Source organism: Stomoxys calcitrans, chromosome 4 (genome assembly GCF_963082655.1).
Source record: "Stomoxys calcitrans chromosome 4, idStoCalc2.1, whole genome shotgun sequence".
Classification (NCBI taxonomy): domain Eukaryota; kingdom Metazoa; phylum Arthropoda; class Insecta; order Diptera; family Muscidae; genus Stomoxys; species Stomoxys calcitrans.
In genome coordinates, this window is record NC_081555.1 from 41428364 (window position 1) to 41450444 (window position 22081).

General features: G+C 40.6%; 1 protein-coding gene across 4 annotated transcripts in view; it reads left to right on the plus strand.

Annotated features, from left to right (window-relative positions):
* The window catches only part of LOC106081131 (rho GTPase-activating protein Graf), a 349632-nt gene that overhangs the window by 247516 nt on the left and 80035 nt on the right, over window positions 1–22081 (plus strand). For all 4 annotated transcript variants that reach the window (XM_013242882.2, XM_013242886.2, XM_013242885.2 and 1 more), the window contains exons 3-4: window positions 13710–13867; window positions 14017–14190. In XM_013242882.2, coding sequence (XP_013098336.2) covers window positions 13710–13867; window positions 14017–14190 — 332 coding nt within the window. The remainder of the gene's footprint in view (window positions 1–13709; window positions 13868–14016; window positions 14191–22081) is intronic.

The following is a 22081-nucleotide window of genomic DNA, read 5'->3' on the forward strand; positions in this document are numbered from 1 at the left end:
TATGCATTCGTCGGAGGCTATTAGAGAAATTGTATTTGAGCCTAAAATTCTTTGGGTGATAAGAAGTTTCGACTCCCTTAAGTCGTCTGGCCCTGATGATGTATCACCGGTTGAATTACAAGCTGTATCTAATAGAGTGGTTCCCTGACTTAGGGAGATATACTCTGCTTGTATCAGAATGGCCTATGTACCTATGGGATGGAGAGACACGAAGGTCATTTTCATTGCGAAAGCAGGAAAACCCTACCACACGAAGGCGAAAGACTTTCGTCCTATTAGTCTGTCATCCTTTATGCTGAAGACACTTGAGAGGTGAATAGAAACATATCTTAGGGCAAAAATCCATGGAGATTGCATGTCGTGACGGCAGCAGGCATATAGTAAAGGCAGGTGGACTGAAATAGCCCTTTACGACCTAATTGGCTACATAGAGGATTCTCTCGCTGTCAAGAAAGGATACAAAGGTAGCACTTCTTGACATTGGAGGTGCTTTCAATAATGTAAAACCGACGTCAATCATGAAGGAGTTGCAGTTTCTAGGCATCAACTCTACCGTAAGAAAGTTTATTAATAACTTGCTTACTAAAAGATGCATTATGGCAGGCTTGGGATCTGTGGATCTAAAAAGATGGGTCAGCAGAGGAACTCCTCAAAGAGGTGTACTGTCTCCTCTAATTTGGAATATAGCTATTAACAATATATTATTGTATTGAAGAAAAAGGCGTAAAAGTGGTCGCGTATGCTGAGGACGTGCCATCCATCTCCTTGGATGGAGAGAATGTTGTTTTTACAGAAAGCGCAAAATACCTGGGTGTTTTGCTAGACAGGAAATTGAACTTCAAATCCAACATTTTGGAAAAGGGCAAGAAAGGCAACTCTTGCCTTATACACCTGCAAGAGAGCACAGGCCAAAGTTGGAGGTATAGACCGCGTGCCATGCATTGAGTATATACTGCAGTTGTCAGACCTTTAATGCTATATGGTGTTTTGGTCTGGTGGACGGCGCTTCTAAAGTCCACCTACTGCTCAATACTTAACCGGATCCAAAGGATGGCTTATTTGTGCATCACTGCCGCACTTAGGACGACACCATCTGATGAACTAGATTTAATGCTACATCTTATGCCTCTGGGCATTGTGGCTAGATAAATTGCAGCGACCACTGCCGTGAGGTTAAGGGAGATTTCTCTCTGGTCATGTATCGGCTACGGACACTATGATGTTCTTGATACAATATCCGATGTTCCAGGCAGTGCGGATAACACTCTAACTGAACCGCTTTTTGATAAATGATATGATAGTATGTTTGAGCGTGAGTTGGACCACCATATATCAGATTCGTGCTCTAGTCTGATACACCTTTCCTATATACCTGCAAGAAAGCACTAGCAAAAGTTGGAGGTTTAGACCGGGTATCATGCAGTTGTCAGACCTATAATGCTATATGATGTTGTGGTCTGGTGGACGGCGCTTCAAAAGTCCACCTAGTGCTCAATACTTAATCGGATCCAAAGGATGGCTTGTTTGTGCATCACAGCCGCACTTAGGACGACACCATCTGATGCACTAGATTTAATGCTACATCTTATGCCTCTGGACATTGTGGCTAGACAAATTGCAACGACCACCGCCGTGAGGTTTAGGGAGCTTTCTCATTGGTCATGTGGACACTGTGTTATCCTTGATATGGATATGGGTTACACCCTACCTGAGCCGCTTTTCGATAAAAAAATAGTACTGTACCACTATTTCTGATAGAATCGATTGGAACTACGATATCCCTGGTAGCAAAAGATACATAGACTTCTATGCGGATGGTTCCAAACTAAACGGCCAGGTGGTCTTTTAAGTGTACTCTAAAGATCCAGAACTGGGCATATCGAAAAGGTTATCCGACCACTGCGGTGTATATTAAGCGGAGATCAATTAAGGAAGTGGTGGATTGGCTTAGATATAATGGCATTATATCTTCTCAGATAGCCATTAAATCCCTGGAGAAGGTATTTCTGAACACAAAAAGCTCCCTCGACTGTCGCAGATCTCTCAACGAGATGGCTGAACAGTTCAAAATTCGCCTGTTCTGGGTGTCGGGCCACCGACATATCCCAGGGAATTTTAAAGCGGTAGAGCTTGCGAGACTAGGAACTACCCTACACATTCCAGGGATACTGAAGTCTGTGAGTATACCTCTAGCGACATGTAAGCTAAGTTTTCAGGACCAGTTCCGAAGGGCAACGATGTTCACAAAGAGGGGGCTGTGAGCATTCCAAAACTATGTTGCCTAATCTAGATTGGAAGAGATCTACTGCTTTGCTGTCATTGGCTAGAACAGACTTCTCAGTCATTATGTTCTTCATGGCAGGTCACTGTCTAATCGGAGAACATGCTGACACACTGAATACTGCCAGCAACGACTTTTGCAAAAGCTGTGAAGACATCGAAGCAGAAGAGACTATAGAACACCTTCTGTGTTTGAGCCCGCCACTAGCAGTTAGAAGGAGTGAGAATCTGTCTGATTTAGCGGATGTGAACATTCGCAAGTTATTGGTTTTTTTAAAGCGATCTGGATGGTTCAACGGTAAGAACTAGAAGACATCTTCCTTCTTCTGTTCCTGTGTCATCACAATGGACGAAAACGTTTGAGTGAGTCTGATGGCAGACTGCCACTTAAACCTTACCTAAGCTAACTTAACGATCGAAAAATGCAATTCAATGTTCATCAGCTTTCAACACTTATCTCCCTGCCATCAGAATTTGATCCAGTGACATATGTTGTCTTAAATGATGGAAATCACTACACAAATTTCGATCACCATACAGATACTGAACCAAGTTTCGATTTCTGGGTTAATAGTGTGACCTGTCTGAACTGCATGTCTTTTCCATGGTGTTTTGTCTACCAGAGCTTCCGCTGCTGTGATTGTTGTCTTCATGTTTGGAGTGTGCAGAACTCGTAAAATTTAAGTTTATTATGTCAATGACTTTGGGTCGGAACATCATTGCTATAATGCCTTGGTATCTACGATTGCTTTATTACCCCAGACTCCTCAAATTCATTATGGAGGGCAATCTAAGCAATAATCGATTCACTCAATGGTGAATGGGTGATTAGAGAAGTGAGCTCTGTCATTTTCTTTCTTCATGCCACCCAAGTAACCAGGGGCAAGTAACAGAGTATTTTTTTTATTACAATGACCAAATTTGGTTGTTAAATTTTTACAAGCGGCAAATAATTGAATGTTTTATGCTTTAATGTCTTGCTAACAACAACAAAATCTTGTATCTTCCCCTTGAGAGTGAGTGAGTGATGTGTGGGCATTGTAAATAAATTTGATTGAGTTCAATATGAAATGAGGGGTATATGAAATGAGGAGTTATCAATTCATTGGCTTACTCTCTTCATTATATATTTCTATATAAAAAAAGTTAATTTCTTTGTGGTCAACTTTATTTTATTACAATTTCAGTTAAGGTTTTTTTATTAATCCCTCGGTTTTGTTTTACTCTGTAAAGAGAAAGTCTAAGAAGTTTGTTTGAGTTGTTTTTATTAATGGGTATACCAGATTCCACGGAATTCTTAAAATATCCTTTTCGGTTTCTTAGTAAGAATACAAAGTTGGAATATCCAAGGAATTTTTTGTAATCTTCTTATATACAACAAGTAAAAGCGTGCTAAGTTCGGCCTGGCCGAATCTTATATACCCTCCACCATGGATCGCATTTGTCGAGTCCTTTTCCCGGCATCTCTTCTTAGGCAAAACAGGATATAAGAAAAGATTTGCTCTGCTATTAGAGCGATATCAAGATATGGTACGGTTTAGATCACAATTATGATGTTGGAGACCTGTGTAAAATGTCAGCCAATTCGAATAAGGATTTGGGGGCTCAAGAAGTAAAATAGAGAGATCGATTTATATGGGAGCTGTATCAGGCTGTAGACCGATTCAGACCATACTAAACACGTATGTTGATGGCCACGAGAGGATCCGTCGTACAAAATTTCAGGCAAATCGGATAATAATTGCAACCTCTAGAGGCTCAAGAAGTCAAGATCACAGATCGGTTTATATGGCAGCTATATCAGGTTATAAACCGATTTGAACCTTATTTCACACAGTTGTTGAAAGTAAGAATAAAATACGTCATGCAAAATTTCATTCCAATCGGATAAGAATTGCGCACTCTAGAGGCTCAAGAAGTCAAGACCCAAGATCGGTTTATATGACAGCTATATCAGGTTATGAACCGATTTAAACCATACTTAGCGCAGTTGTTGGATATCATAACAAAACACCACGTGCAAAATTTCATTGCAATCGGATAAGAATTGCGCACACTAGAGGCTCAAGAAGTCAAGACCCAAGATCGGTTTATATGACAGCTATATCAGGTTATGTGCCGATTTGAACCATGCTTGGCACAGTTGTTGGAAATAATACCAAAACACCACGTGCAAAATTTCATTGCAATCGGATAAGAACTGCGCCCTCTAGAGGCTCAAGAAGTCAAGACCCAAGATCGGTTTATATGACAGCTTTATCAGGTTATGTACCGATTTAAACCATACTTAGCGCAGTTGTTGGATATCATAACAAAACACGTCGTGCAAAATTTCATTCCAATCGGATAAGAATTGCGCACTCTAGAGGCTCAAGAAGTCAAGACCCAAGATCGGTTTATATGACAGCTATATCTGGTTATGAACCGATTTGAACCATACTTGGCACAGTTGTTGGATATCATAACAAAACATGTTGTGCCAAAATTCAGCCAAATCAGATAAGAATTGCGCACTCTAGAGGCTCAAGAAGTCAAGACCCAAGATCGGGTTATATGACAGCTATATCAGGTTATGAACCGATTTGAATTATACTTGGCACAGTTGTTGGATATCATAACAAAACACGTCGTGCAAAATTTCATTCCAATCGTATAAGAATTGCGCACTCTAGAGGCTCAAGAAGTTAAGACCCAAGATCGGTTAGTATGGCAGCTATATCAAACATGGACCGATATGGCCCATTTACAATCCCAACCGACCTACACTAATAAGAAGTATTTGTGCTAAATTTCAAGCGGATAGCTTTACTCCTTCGAAAGTTAGCGTGCTTTCGACAGACAGAAGGACGGACGGACAGACGGACGGACATGGTTAGATCGATATAAAATGTCACGAAACAGAATGACGAAATTAGTATACCCCCATCCTATGCTAGAGGGTATAAAATCAATTTGTATTTGTAAGTTTTTTTGTTTGTTTGTTTGTGTGTTCCTTATAGACTCAAAAACGGCTGAACCTGATTTTCTTGAAATTTTCACTGATGGTGCATAATGGTCCCTTGGAGAAAATAGGGTACTAAATTTTTCGATATCTGAAGGGTAAGCGGACTCTCCCCCTTACCCCAATTTTCAGAATCGCCAGATCTCAGAGATGGATGGTGCAAATTTTGTATGCTCTCTAATAGTATTCTACAAACAAAAATTTGGTATCCAAATTTGGATGGGGTACCTAGGGGGGGCGCCCCACCCTAAAACCCACCAAATATATATATAACACCAATCACGATAATATGGGACTCAAATGAAAGGTATTTAAGATTAGAAAACCTATCTGATATCCAATTGTCGAACCAAGTATTTTGGGGACCACCCCAACCCCCAAAACACTCCTAAATCGGACATATTTACCGACCATGGCAATATGGGACTCAAATGAATGGTATTTGCGAAAAAAATACGAATCTGATATCCAAATTTGGGTCAAAGTTTCTGGGAGTCCACCCCTTCCCCAAAACACCCCCCAAACAGAACTTATTTGCTGACCATAACCAATATGGGGCTTGAATAAAAGATATTTGAGTGTAGGATACGAATCTGATATCCAGATGCGGGACCAATTGTCTGGGGGCCGCCCATCTCCGAGAACATACCACAAAGAAGAGAAATTTACGACCATAGCAATATGGGACTCAAATGAAAGGTTTTTGGTAGTAAAACACAAATCTGATATCAATGTTCGGGAAAAGTGTCTATGGGGCCAATCCACCCCCATAACACCACCCAAATAGGAAGTATTTGTTGATCATTGCATTATGAGGCTCAAATAAGAGGTATTTTAGAGTAGAACACAAATCTGAATATATTTTCAAAGCCAAGTCACTGGGTGGCCGCCCGATCCCCTAAATCACCCCCCAAACCGGACATGTTTGCCGCTTATGAAAAAATGGAGCTCAAATGCAGGGTATTTGGGAGTAGACCATGAATCTGACATAAACATTCGGGACCAACTGTCTAGGGGACGTCCCACCACCATAACAACCCCCAAGAAGGACATAATTGCTAACCAAGACAATTTGGGTCTTCAAGACAGTGGAGCTCGATATTCATAGATTTTAGGGCCCATACCCCAAATCGGAAATATTTGCGGATTTTTTCAATAAGGGGTTTAAGTGAATGGTATTTGAGATTAGAAAACGAATTTGATATCCAAAATTTTGGGGCCAATGACATTATGGGGTTCAAATAAGTGATATATAGATATATGAGAATAGAGCACATTGCTGATATATGGTCCATAAACCGAAGCCTTTCGGGTCGACGCACTCGGATTTAAGGGAGTGGGTGACGAATGCGCATGCAACATTTTGGAACAACGAAACGGTCGGTAGGACGGCCAAAATCCTATGGGGTGATCCAGATCGTGAGAAGACGAAGCTATCATTGAAAGGAAGTAAGAAGGAGGTCAGTATAGCTATTGGTATCATAACGGGACACGCAGGCCTACTTGCTCGCTTATGTAAAATCGGTGTGGCAAGTGATAGCATGTGTAGGACATGCGGGGAAGATGATGAGACGTTGGAGCATTTCCTATGTCATTGCCCGGCTTTCGCGTCCAACAGATACCGGTACTTAGGCGGGGACACAATACCAGACATGAGCCAATTTAGGGATGTGGCGTGGAAAACAATTAAGGATTTTGTAAGTAGCACGGAATTCCTAACATAGATTTTCTTTTTCGAGGTTACTTTATAGTTTTTTGAGCGCACAGCAAACCGATAACTGGCTTAAGTATATGTCCATAGTGGCATAGGGGGAATTAATATCTGCACCCTCTTTTAAACCTAACCTTACCTAACCTACTTTTTAGTTTCTACAACAAACCGATTGCTGGCTGAGGTGTATGTCTAAAGAGTCATGGAGCAGATTAATATCTTAACCCTCTTTTCAACCTGACTTGCAAATGTAAATATTACCCATGGACATTCCACTAAGGAACAGGGTCAAACTTCTCACATATCAAAGAGTGCTGTCCGATTCAAGTTTAAGCTCAATGCCGAGTCCGAACGGTGTGCCGCAGTGCCATACCTCTTAACACAGAAGTTTTTACATGGCATAGTACCTCACAAATGTTGCCGGCATTAGGAGGAGAAAACCACAGCTAATGTTTTTGATGGATTCGAACCCAATACCATAGACCAGATATTGGAACTAAGCTAAATGCCAAAAATAGACCCAAGAGCCACATCCTTTTTATACTATCCTTTTTATATCCACCACCATTGGATGGGGGTATTCTTATCTAGTCATTCCGTGTGAAACACCTCGAAATATTGATCTAGGATCCAATAAAGTATATAAATTCTTGATCGTCTCGACATCCTGAGTCGTTCCTGCCATATCCGTCCGTCTGTCGAAATCACTATAGCAGTCGAACGCGTAAAGTTAGCCGTGTGAAAATTTGCACAGGTGCTTAATATTAATGTAGGTCGTTGGGAATGGCAAATGGGCCATATCGGTTCAGATTTGGATATAGCTCCCATATAAACCGATCTCCCGATTTGACTTCTTGAGTCACAGGAAGCCGCAATTGTTGTCCAATTCGGCTGAAATTTAGCACATAGTGTTCTGTTATGATTTCCAACAACAGTTCCAAATGCGGTCCAAATCGGTCCATAACCTGATGTAGTTCCCATATAAACCGATCTACCTATTTGATTTCTCTAGCCCCTGAAAGCCCCAAATCTCATCCGATTTGCCTGAAATTTGCACATAGTGTTCTGTTAAGTCTTTGAACAACTGAACCAAGTACGGTCCATAACCTGATATAGTTCACATATAAACCGGTCTCCCGATTTGATTTCTTGAGCCCCAGGAAGCCGCAATTTTTGTCCGATTCGGCTGAAATTTTACACATAGTGTTCTCTTATGACTTGACCGTCCAAATCGGTCAAGAACCTGCTATAGCTCTTTTATAAATCGATCTCCCGATTTGGACTTCTTAAGCCCCTGGAAGCCTCAATTTCCATCTGATTTGCAAATGGGCCATATGCGGTTCAGATTTGGATATAGCTCCCATATAAACCGATCTACTGATTTGACATCTCGAGCCCCAGCTGCAATTTTTGTCCTATTTGGCGGAAATTTTGAGCCAGTGTTCTATTATGACTTTCAACAACTGTTCCAAGTCTAAATCGGTTAAGAACCTGATAAAGTCTAATATAAACCGATCTCCCGATTTGATTTCTTGAGCCCCTGTAGATCTTAAATTTTATCCGATTTGGCTGAAATTTTGCACATAGTGTTCTGTTATGACTCCATAACTGTGCTAAGTACGGTCCGAATCGGTCAAGAACCTGATATGGCTTCCATATAAACCGATCTCTTGATTTGATTTCTTGAGCCCCTGGAAGTCTTAAATTCCATCCTATTTGCAAATAGACCATATCGGTTCAAATTGGATATAGCTCCCTTATTAATCGATCTCCCGATTTGACTTCTTGAGCACCTGGAAGCCTCAATTTCCATCCGATTTGCAAATGGGCCATATCGGTTCAGATTTGGATATAGCTCCCATATAAATCGATCTCCCGATTTGACATCTCGAGCCCCAGCTGCAATTTTTGTCCGACTTGGCTGAAATTTTGCACGTAGTTTTTTGTTATGACTCTCAACAACTGTGCTAAGTATGAATCGGTCTATAGCCAGATATGGCTCCCATATTTTAGCAAAATCCATTGTGGTGGTTTCCCAAAATTCGGCCCGGCCGTACTTAGCAAGCTTTTGCTTGTTTCAACTGTAGTGGTTTTCGACTGCCCTTCATCCTAGTAACTGTGCAGATATGTTAAACTCAAACGTGGCTTGAAACGAGTTTGGTATATCTGCAAAGTTACTAAAAGCGCAGGATGACGATAGCTGCCACAAGTTGTTCATCAGCTTGAATAGGAAACAACCTCTCGAAACATTTCAAAACGAAATGAGTTTTCAGAGATAGACTTATGATCTCCTTAGACTTGTATGATTTCCTTAACATCCTGCTGTAGAAGTTTACTCGCTGTAAGTGTGAGTAGTCATGACAGACTGTACTAAAAATGACGCATGGTGCTCTCCTATGTTGAAAAGATTGGATCGGTCATTGAAAGCATCTCTGAAAAGAGTCGGCCAAGTAAACACCTTTAAAAGGGTCATTGTTAAAAGTTGCAGGTTTTAACCACGTTTCATTTTGTCGTACCTATAATGATATATGGTGTTGTGGTCTGGTGGACGCCACTTCAGAAATCCTCCGAATGTTTCATATTTAGCTGAATTTAAATGGTGGATTGTTTCTGCTTCTCAGCGGAACTGAGGCAACACATTGCTGTAAGGAAGCTTTCTCTTTGGTGCTGATATATGGTTCCAGTAAGCAGTCGAGGCAGTACTTGGCGTGCTTGAGAGAAATATACTTTGTAGGACTCTCTGCGTATGATGGAGAATATCGATGTCGTTTGATTCCCATGCTGTATTGGCAAGTTGACATATAGTTAAGCATATCAAAATACAAGGGTGACGTTGGCTAGGTGAAGTTGACATGATGTTTGCTAGAAGTCATTTAAGTATGAACCTGCTGGAAGGAGAGAACCAAATATCCGATGGTAGGACAGAGTGGAGAGACTTTTGAAACCCAAATCAGCGCAGAAGATCGAGGCGTTTGAGAATTTTTTCTAATTTCGCTTAAAAAATCAATCGGTAAAAATATGAGCCGATTACGATTCACCCACGGCCTTTTTTTTGGGGATTTTTTCACTTGAGATAATCTGTCTGGCATTAAAAATCAAATAAAAATTCTCATTTATTTAGCAAGTCTTTTATGGATGGTTTTTCAGTAGTCAACAATGTTTTTGAGCATTTTATTTTATTTTTATGAATTAAAGCTTCGAATTATAACTACCAAAAAAGGTAAAAAATGATTTTAATTTTTTTCAATACTCCAACTCCATGATTAACAAATGGCGCTTAATTGTCATTAAATATTTCAACAACAACAACAACACAAAAAAAGAAATGAATATTAATTATTACAAATTGCGACAGAAGTAATGACCTCAATTGCAGGCGCTGTAATTTCATACCATTGTAACTGAGCAAATGTTGGGCAACTCAATGCCAGCGACATCGTTTATGCGTTTTTTTTATTCATTCGTTCATTCATCCAGCCAACCGTCGTCCATTTCCCCACTCTCATTCATAATGATGAACATAATTTTTCAATTAGTGTGAAATGAAAGTTAAATTAAATTGTTGCAATCGTTGAAAAAATAAAAACAATTTAACAAAACAAAATAGTTTTTGTGTTTTAAAAGCAACCACAACCCAACAGCCTGTTTTGTGCATACTAACGAGGAAAAGATAGCAGTGGGGGAAAGGGGAGGGATAGAGAACAAAATTACTTAATACAATTATTTATTGAAATTTGTATGCTAATGAGACAGCAGACATTTATGACATTTAAATGGCAATTAGTTAAGAGCTACTTTTCTTTTACTTGGTCCATATATTGGGTTGCCCAAAAAGTAATTGCGGATTTTTCATATAGTCGGCGTTGACAAAATTTTTTTTCACAACTTGTGACTCTGTAATTGCATTCTTTCTACTGTCAGTTATCAGCTGCTCCTTTAGCTTGCTTTAGAAAAAAAAGTGTAAAAAAAGTATATTTGATTAAAGTTCATTCTAAGTTTTATTAAAAATGTATTTACTTTCTTTTAAAAAATCCGCAATTACTTTTTGGGCAACCCAATATATATGTATGGCGAATATGTATATGTATGGCAAAGAGGATATCGCAGAACCAATCCCTGATGATGGTATTGAATGTTTATCTCCTAATCAGAATGAGGTCCAAGTAGCAGTGACCCGACTAAAGAACAACAATGCAGCAGGAGCCGACGGGTTGCCCGCTGAACTGTTTAACACCGGAGGCGACACGCTGATAAGGCTGATATGCATCAGCTTATCTGCGCAATCTGGCTAGAAGAATGCATACCCGATGATTGGAACCTCAGCATACTATGTCCCGTACACAAGAAAGGAGACAAGACGGTATGTGCCAACTACAGAGGAATAAGTCTCCTCCTCATCGCATACAAGATACTCTCGAGCGTACTGTGTGAAAGATTAGCCCCTACCAAGAGCTATTAGAATCAGAAGTCCCCACCTACCTCTTGGTAGGGGCTAATTCTGGTATTAGTTTGTATCACCTATCTATGACCAGTCCAGCACAGTGGGCCATTATGTTAAATTCAAATATAACTTTTGGGGCGAAATATCTCTGATCTGAAATACAATTTGAATATGGGGACTTCTGATTCTAATAGCTCTTGGAAGGGGCTAATTGTGGCATTAGTTTGTATCACCTATCTATGCCAAGTGCACTGCATTGCCATTTTAAAAATGGGCCATATAGGTCTTCAAAAAATATTGTTGGCATAGAGGTTTGAAGGTTTAGCTATTATTAAACATTTTATTGTTGTAGATAAATTCTTTAGCAAGTGATTTTTGAAAATATTTGGTGAGAAAATGCTAAACATGTTTTTTTTTTTATTTAAAATACAAAAGAAAATTAGTTAACAGTGCTCTGTTTATCACTTAACATAGCTCTGTTAAAATGTCAGGTTTGTGTCTTGGCTAAGTTATATTCAAATTTATCTTCACGGACAACTTTACAAATGCAAATTTTGCCCATAAACATTCCACTATGGAACAGGGGCAAACTTCCACATATCAATGAGTGCAGTCCGATTCAAGTTTAAGCTCAATGATGAGGGGGCTCCTTTTCAAAGCCGAGTCCGAACGGCGTGCCGCAGTGCGAAGCCTCTTTGAAGAGAAGTTTTACATGGCTTAGTACCTCACAAATATTGCCAGCGTTAGGAGGGGAAAACCAACGCTGATGGTCTCGCCAGGATTCGAACCCAGGCGTTCATCGTCATAGGCGGATATGCTAACCTCTCCGCTACGGTGGCCTCCAGATACTCCTTTACGTTCAAAGGTATTTCAAGCCATGTCTGAATTTGGTATCCCTGCAAAATTAAAAAGACTCTGCAGGATGATACTTGCCGATACGCGTTCCTCAGTAAGAATAGGAAAGAATCTCTCCGAACCATTTAATACCAAACGAAGTTTCAGACAAGGAGACAGCCTATCGAGTGATCTCTTTCATATCCTGCTGGAGAAGATTATGCAAGATGCAGATGTGAGTAGATATGGCACATTAATCACAAGAGAACACATGCTACTCGCCTATGACGACATCGATATCATAGGTCGTTCACCGGCGGTAGTAACTGCAGCCTTTGAAAGAATCGAAAGAGAGTCAGTGAAAATGGGTCTGGCAGTAAATGGAGATAAGACGAAATGGATGGTTTCAACTCCCAAAAAGCCTTGCACAACCGAGCAGATAAAGAAAATGGAGAAAGTTGGGAACCACAACTTTGAGATAGTCAGTAACTTTATCTACCTCGGCACCGCCTTAACCAAAACGAATGATACCAGTTTTGAGATTAAGCGAAGAATAATGCTGGCAAACAGATGCCACTTTGGACTTAGTCGGCAGTTTAGAAACAAGGCCACCTCTCGACAGACGAAGATTACACTATACAAGACAATGATACTATCCGTGCTGTTATATGATTCTGAAGCATGGGTACTTGTGAGAGCATATGAGGCAGTGTTTGGAGTATTTGAGAGAGAGATTCTTCGTAAGATATATGGACCACTTTGCGTTAATGGAAAATATAGGCGACGCATGAACCACGGGGTGTTTGAAATGTATGACGACGTTAGCATAGTTACACGCATCAAAATACAACGGCAGCGTTGGCTAGGTCATGTTGTCAGAATGGATGAAGAAGCTCCAGCAAAGAAGTCTTTTGAAGGCAAACACGGTGGTACATGCAAATCGGGAAGACCAAAAGCCCGATAGAATGATCAAGTGGTGGGAGGGAGACACCTCGAAACGTGGTGTCAGAGTTTTTAGAATGAGCGCAGAAGATCGAGGCGCTTGGAACGCTATTCTATGTTCGGCTAGTGGAACAAATATTCTGTCATGGCCAATTAAAGTAAGAAAGTAATATGGTTGCCCAAAAAGTAAGTGCGGATTTTTCATATAGTCGGCGTTGACAAATTTTTTCACAGCTTGTGACTCTGTAATTGCATTCTTTCTTCTGTCAGTTATCAGCTGTTATTTTTGGATTGCTTTAGAAAAAAGTATATTTGATTAAAGTTCTTTCTAAGATTTATTAAAAATGCATTTACTTTCTTTTAAAAAATCCGCAATTACTTTTTGGGCAACCCAATAATACATATGTCTGGATGTGGATAAGGAGTATTGAGCTGATTTGAGTTAAGCATTTATGTATTAAACTAAAGTTCATTTTTGTTTTTACTTTTTATCTTTGCAGTGTTGTCAAATCGCATGAAACAGCTGGCGTCTTCATTAAAGGATTTCAACTTTGAATGCATAGGCACAGCCCAGACAGACGATGAGCTCGTCATATGCGAAAGTCTAGAGCATTTTGGGGAAATTATCAGCTTAATAGAGGATGAACGGGAGAAAATGGTAAGTTTAAATGAATGATCTTTGTGGAGCACATGGCCATATACAAAAAAATGCATAGAATTCAAATCGTCTCAACTCTATGCGTGCCATAACTTTGAATTGCCATATTGGCTGATTTTCTTTTTTCTCTAATTTTTCTTTGTCTTCAGCTTACCTTAGCCGATACACAAATTATTGAGCCTCTGGAGGATTTTCGAAAGAAACAAATCGGTGGCGTCAAGGACAACAAGAAGAAGTTCGACAAGAAAACAGAAAAATTCTGTCAATCACAAGAACGCTTCCTCAACATGTCAACGAAAAAGCCCGAAAATTCAATACAGGAGGTAAGTAACTTAAGAAAATTTTAAATATGTGATAAAAAGTTTAAAAAAAAAATGTGAGATGAAAGGAAAAGATACTCGTATTCTATTGTACATGTCCCTTGACTGCAAAGAGATGGAAAATTTGTCAAAATTTTATAGGATGTAGTGCTCATTGATATTTGTCTTAAATCTTTGGATGTCAAAGGGGTTGGGAAAACATTAGCCGGAAGTCGATTCCACATACGAAAGGTTAGGGCGAAATGAGAATTCTCTTTGTAATGCATTGTGCGGTCCGCTGGCCAATCAAAAACAAACGGGTGTAAGTTCCTGGAATGTCTAGTATCACTGACATACATCTTTAAATCAGGAATAAGAAGATGAATATCAGACGAACACACACACCATGAAAGTACCGATAGAACAGAGCCAAACAACTCACATTGCGATGATGATCAAGGGAGGCAATAGAGTTGGATACCCCACTGTCCCCAATCAACAGCATCGCTCTCCTCTGTACATGGTCCAGTAGCTTCGGGGATGATTTTGAAGTTCCAGCCCATACATGTGAGTTGTACTCCATTTTCGACCTTATGAAAGTGGTGTAGATGTTAAGAAGATCAGACGGAGTGAAGTAATTCCTACACCGTTTAAGGAAGCCTATACACTTGAATGCTTCTTTCGACACATGTTTTGCCTAAAGGACATCACTTTCTATGATCTGATTGCTCAACATCCACACCGTTGATAGACAAAGATGATCGTAATGGGTCAGCGAATTGTTTGTGTGACAAGAAGCGGCATTGAGTCTTACGTGCATTAAAATCTACTCGATTTATTCGACCGTACTCAGAAATGGCCAGCAAATCCTGGCAGAGTGTGTCGTCCATAACCCGCCTCTTGTCCTCAATCTCTCGAAGACACGGCCTATGGTCGAATGAGTGCGAATGATAGAGATCACTGTCATCCGCAAATGAGTAGATCGGCTTCGATGTCTGACCCAACAGATCGTTGGTGAAAATTAGAAAAAGAGATGGAAAAAGGACAGAACCCTGGGGTACACCTGCGGTCAATTTGTGCTCATTGGATGAGAACCCATCTATATCGACTCGAATAGTGCGATCTCTGAGAAAACTCGAAATAAATCGAACGAAGCCATTACCGACACCAAATGCGACAAGTTTTGATAGTAATGCACCGTGCCAGACCCTATCAAATGTCTTGGAGATATCCAGAGTCACAACCTTACTCTCACCAAACTGGTGGATTGATCGCTAAGAAGGCCATTAGACTCTCTAAATACCTCACAAAATGGTGATTAACCATGCTCTCCATGACCTTGGAGAGAGCGGAGCATATCGCAATTGGCCGATAACTCGCAGGGTTGTTTGCCTCACCCTTCTTGGGTATTGGCTGAATGTTTGCAACCTTCCAACGCGCCTGGTAGACTTCCGCAAGGTACGCAAGGTTGAAAAGGTTGCGTAATGGATGAGCGGGCGTCGAAGAACACTAGCGTAAGACAAGTGTTGATATGCCATCCGGGCCCTTTTAAGTCCACGAGTTCGAAAAAATATTTGGGGTATGCCAGATATATTTTCGATTGAGGGGAGTGGTTGATTGCTATCCAGCAGGGAAGAGCTCCCTGCAAATATATCAGCCAACAGGTTAGCCTTATTAACTGGGTCAGTGAACGTTTGATCTTCCTTAACAAGAGTTGGAATAGATGAAGAACTACCCTTTACTCTTTTCACGAACGACCAAAAGCTCTTTCTCGTGTAGAAGCAAGAACCTTAGTACGCAGACGCTGTTCGTGGCACACGAAGATCTTGCCTGTTTGCGCAGCAGTTCAGTTAGCCGTTACAGTCTTAGCTGGAATAAATGTCTTCATTTCATTTAAAATTATCTTCTCAATCATTTCAGCAGTCGCATTTATATCATCATCTAGAAAACATAGTTTCCAATTAAAATGCTGAAAGAATCCATTGAGCTCAGCCTAACGTGCTTTTTCGTATAAAAATATTGACCGCTTCGCGACTGGGGAGGAAGCTGTACGAAGAGCAGAATACGAAAAAGATGCTGAAACAATGCAGTGATCGGTGTTACCAAGAGGTGCAAGAGTATTAACTTCATACTTTTCAGGATGTGAAGTTGGTGCCCTTGGACATATGGGATATGTGTCGGTTCGTAAACTAGTTGCGCCAAACGATTTCACTGCCCGGATAATCGTCCAAAATATTTGTAATGGCGTCAAAGCCGCTCATGAAAGCCTCACTTTCTGAGTTTGGACTTTTATATAAAAATCCAAAGTGCATTATATGTGATCCAATCACGAATTTAATCCAAAGGAAGTTAAATTCAGGATCCTGGGAGTCCAGGTGTTGTCGTCTTTGGAAACCTACGTCATTACGTACATATACCACGAGGCCTCTGTGCGAAATAAAAAGAGACAGAGTGTGGTATTCAGGTATGTGAAAATCCTGTGGATCTGAATCCTCACTCACCTGGGTCTCACAAAGAGCTAGAATGTTAGGACGGTGAAAATGAACATGTGCATGCACCCCAAAGATAGTCGCCCTCAACCCTCGTTTATTGGCTGAATGTATTTTGAAATCACCCATCATTTGAACAACCAGAAGAAAAGAGAACAAAAGCAAACACTAATGGAGAGAGATGACCACTAAATTAGTCTCGTTTGGAGGGTTTTGGCGTGGGAAGGACCTCTATACACATTGTCCCGAAAATAGATACAAATTTCGTGCTGTACTCCCAAAGACCTTTCATTTGAGCCCCATATTGCCATGTTCTGTTTGTTTTGGTGGTGGTCCTGCCTCCTAAAGACTTTAAATATGTCCTGTTTGAGGGGTGTTTTGGTGGTGGTCCGGCCTCCCAAAGGCTTGACCCCATATTTGGATACCAAGTTTGTTTTCTACTCTCCAAAACCTTTCATTTGAGTCCCATATCGTCATGATTGCTCTATATATCCTTTTGGCGGGCTTTGGGTGAGGGAAGGCCCCCCTAAGCACCCACTCTTATCCAATGCAAATGCAAATTTTTGCAAATATTCCCATGTACATTCCACTAAGGAACAGGGGCAAACTTCTCACATATCAATGAGTGCAGTCCGATTCAAGTTTAAGCTCAATGATAAGGGACCTCCTTTTTATAGACGAGTCCGAACGGCGTGCCGCAGTGCGACACCTCTTTGGAAAAAAGTTGCGAGCATTAGGGGGGGGAAAACCACCGCTGAACATTTTTTTTGATGGTTCCGTCAGGATTCGAACCCAGGCGTTCAGCTTCATAGGCGGACATGCTAACCTTTGCGCTACGGTGGCTCCGGTGGCTAAGATCGTTACCCACGCTTATTCAACCTAGCCTAACCTAACCCTGCTTTAAGAGTGCACTCCATATTTCCCTGAAATCTTCTTTTCTATTTCAAAGATCTGGCCTTTTTGAAACTTTGGATGAGGGTCAACCCCTTTAAACCGATCGCCCCATTTGAATGTTTTTGCCCATGGAAGCCACAATTTTTGTCCGATTTGGCTGAACTTTTGCACATAGTGTTCTGTTATGACTCCCAACAACGCAGCCAAGTACGGCCCAAATCGGTCAAGAACCTGATGTATCCCCCATATAAACCGATCTCCCAATTTGACTTCTTGAGCCCCTGTAAGCTGCAATTTTTGTCCGATTTGTACATGGTGTTATGTTATGACTCCCAACAACTATGCCAAGTACGGTTTAAATCGGTGAAGAACACGATATAGCTTCCATATAAACCGATCTCCCGATTTGACTTCTTGAGCCCCTGGAAGCCGCAATTTTTAGCCGATTTGGCTGATATTTTGCATATAGGGTTCTGTTATGACTTCCAACAACTGTGCCAAGAACGACTCAAATCGGTCAAGAACATGATATAGCTCCCATGTAAACCGATCTCCCGATTTGAATTCTTGAGCCCCTGGAAGCCGTAATTTTTATCCGATTTGGCTGAAATTTTGTACATGGTGTTCTGTTATGACTGCCAACAACTGTGCCAAAAACGGCTCAAATCGGTCAAGAACATGATATAGCTCCCATGTAAACCGATCTCCCGATTTGACTTCTTGAGCGCCTGGACGTCGCAAGTTTCATCCGATTTGGCTGAAATTTTATACATAGTGTTCTGTTATGACTCCCAACAACTGTGCCAAGAACGGCTAAAATCGGTCAAGAACATGATATAGCTCCCATATAAACCGATCTCCCGATTTGACTTCTTGAGCCCCTGGAAGCCGCAATTTTTATCCGATTTGGCTGAAATTTTGCATATAGGGTTCTTTTATGACTCCCAACAACTGTGTCAAGAACGACTCAAATCGGTCAATAACATGGTGTAGCTCCCATATAAACCGATCTCCCGATTTGACTTCTTGAGCCCCTAGAAGCCGCAATTTTCATCCGATTTGGCTGAAATTTTGTGCATAGCATTCTGTTATGGCTCCCAACAACGCAGAGAAGTGCGGTCTAAATCGTCCAAGAACCTGATATAGCTCCCATATAAACCGATCTCCCGATTTGACTTCTTGAGCCCTTACAAGCCGCTATTTTTAACCGATTTGGCTGAAATTTTGCATGTGGGGTTCTGTTAGGACTCTCAACAGCTGCACCGAGTACGGTCCATCTCGGTCTATAACTAGATATATCTCCCATATTTTAGCAGAATCCATGGTAGTGGGTTCCCAAGATTCGGCCCGGCCGAACTTAGCACGCTTTTACTTGTTTTCACTTTTTAAGAAAATTTTTTTGAAAATGCCAGTTTTAAGGGAAATTTTATGAAAATGAATGTTGTTTGAAAACATTTTGTAATGGTTTTTTTTTTATTTTTTTTATTTTTTTTTTTTTTTTGTTTTTTGCAATATTTAACCTCCCGTACATTGAATATGCTATGTGGCTTTTAATTTTACTATTTTCTTCCAACATTTTGTCCATGGCTCTCCTTGATAATCATTGATGGTATCTCGCTTTTGTATTTGATTGTATCAAATATTTATTTTATAAACGAACATTTTAAAATTTCCTTCCAGTATGCTGCTAAAACCCTACCTGCATTATCAGGAAAAAAAAGAGCAAATATAGAAATCCACCAGGAAACCAAAAATAAATAAATGGTCTTGTGTGAGTCTGCCCCAGGGAAGACAACAAGAATTGATTTTTATTTGCTTATCCGTTTGGTTAAAAGAGGATACAATCCTTGCAAAATGGGAAAAAGTTGTAAAATTCAATAACCGTTAAGTGCATCTGCCAAATACAGGCAGTCAAGATAATGCTTGCCTGCTGCTTGTGTTGCCAATATTTGCCAAAACATCTATGCTTTGCATCCTTCTCCTTCCATGAAAAATTGTTATACATTTTTAGCTGTTCTTCTCTATTTTCTTAGCTCTATTCTGCTACTCCTTGAAGTTACGCTTCGTTTGCGATTTTTTTTTCTATGGCTATGCTACTGTTGGATAGATTTTATTTTGCTCTCAGTTGGTATTTTTAGTTGCTTTTTGGGTTCCTTGACCTAAGTTAACATTAAAAAATTCATTCCAGTCTATATACAACACACAAAAAGTATACAAACGCACACAGTTAAGTGTGTGTGTGTATATATAACGGAAAATAGTTGTATACAAAACGCCCTATAGTACACACACATACACACACACACACACACCTCTCAAAGCTTTGTAGAACAAAGCCACCTTATACACTCGCTGCATTTGTGGGTGTTTGGGTTGTAAGGCAAGAGAGTTTTAAGGGAGCCTAACATCATCCCACACACCACTACAACCCAGCCAGTGAGTAAACAAACTATTGAATGCATGCATGCCTGCATATGTACATGGAAGTGGCTGTAGAACAAAGTTCTATACATCGAAATAGTTATTTACTTTAGTATGCCACAAATACAACAATGCATGCAAAGCTTTTGATCCTACTCCCTCGAAAGACCCTCCACGGAGAGGGACCAACAAGAGAAGCCCACCCACACAAAAAGTTCTATGCCGGCAGTATGATGTCGAATGTGAGGCTAGAGAAAACTATAAAGTCCTGTATTAACTAAGGAAAAATGGGACCATTAGAGTGGAAGAGAGAGAGAGAGAGAGAGAGAAAGGGAGAGAGAGTCACAGCAAGAGCATATTAAAGAACAGTTACATTCCCAACTATCTTCCCCACCTTTATGGTAGGATTTTAATAGTTGCGGATTATTAGATTCTGTAAATGTTTGCCAAGACATGTGAAAGATACTATCTCACGTTTCCCTGAACATTTGTTTCATATCCCTAGAAATTCACACTATCGCTGCGATAGCTGTGTCCATATATCCTCAAAGTAGATTTTTAATGGCTTCCAAGTATTGCTTGCTATCCTGCATCCTGCAGATAAGCGTTTCCCCCACCCCCGCACATATTCTCTTGGATTTTCTTATTCAGTTGCAAGCTTTATTTACATTCAATCTCTTGCCAGACATTTTATGGCCACCATGAATTTATGTTGCCTTAATGTTGTGTGGATTTTTGCAACACTTCCTTCTTGGGCTATACTTCATTTTTCGTTCATCCAGGTGAAGCATTCATTTTTGTTCCTTTTAGTCCTTTTTCAACCACGGGCACCTGATTTAGCATAGTTTATCTTTCTTTGGTGTAATGCTCGTAAAGATTCTATTATGCAAACCGGGTCGTTTTGGCCCCTTCAAATGCAAAATGAGTGTTGAAAAGATTTTTATGGGAATGTTGATGAAAGGCTATCTTTTATCAGGCATTAGGCTATTCAAGCTTGTTATGACACTATTGAAACCTCTGTTAGACAATAATAGAATGTGACTTGGTAGAAGCCAAAATGTTTGAAGATCATTTAATGTATGAGGGGTTAAGCGTCTAGGTTGTATGTTCTGCGGTTTAATAGAAATGAATAACCTTACCAATATGCGACAACAAAACTCTTAAAATTCCAGCTCACGAGGAAGAGCTGACATCTATTTTTTAATTCTACTCAGGTTTTTTTTTCTTTATTTATTCACTAATAAGTTCATAAGCGTAGAAAGGCCACGGGGGGGGGGGGGGGGGGGGGGTAAGCACTCCCCAGAAAAGTTAACCCCCCCCTCTCTCAGCTTCTCCACTCGATACCGCTGAGTGCCCGCGATTGCTGTTGCAGCTACTCCGTAGTGGATCATTCCACCATCCGCAACCTGTGGACGCACCTGGTAGCTCACAGCTAAGCTTCTCGTTTGCAGCAATTAACAGCAATGTTAGGCAAGGATGATGGGCCCTGTTTCAAACAGAAATCTTTGTGCCAAATTCCAGTCAAATCAGGTGGAAATTCACGATTCTATGAACTCAAGAAGTCAAATCCACAGGGATCTGTCTCTGTAGGGATTTCTCCAAATCGGCTCCGATCTCTTATTCGGGTAGGTCAAGGGGCAGTTATCATTCTAACTACTATGGCTCGTGCCAGCAGGTCCGACGCCGATTGAAGCTCCTTTTTCAAAACAAAAAAGAGTGTAGGTGTACTCTGAAGAGCTAGGACTAGTCATATCGAGAAGATTATCTGAGTCCTGACAGGTCAGTTCCACATTAGGTCTGCGACGTTGCTCTGGATGCAGTTAGAGGCAGACTTCTGCCGGGTGTGCGATAACAAGAAGAAGTTGGAGAGTTCCACATCAGGTCAGTTCCACATCAGGTCTGTGACAGTTAGAGGCAGACTTCTGCCGGGTGTGCGATAACAAGAAGAAGATGGAGACTGTTGACTACCTTCGGTGATACTGCCCTGCAACTGCGAGGAGAAAACACAACATAATAGGTGGACAACTCTTTCCCTTCCTGTATTACTTAGTTCTCGTGTTGTTTTGGAGATCCGCACACGAAAAAAAAAAAATTGCCAAAACAATTTTGTT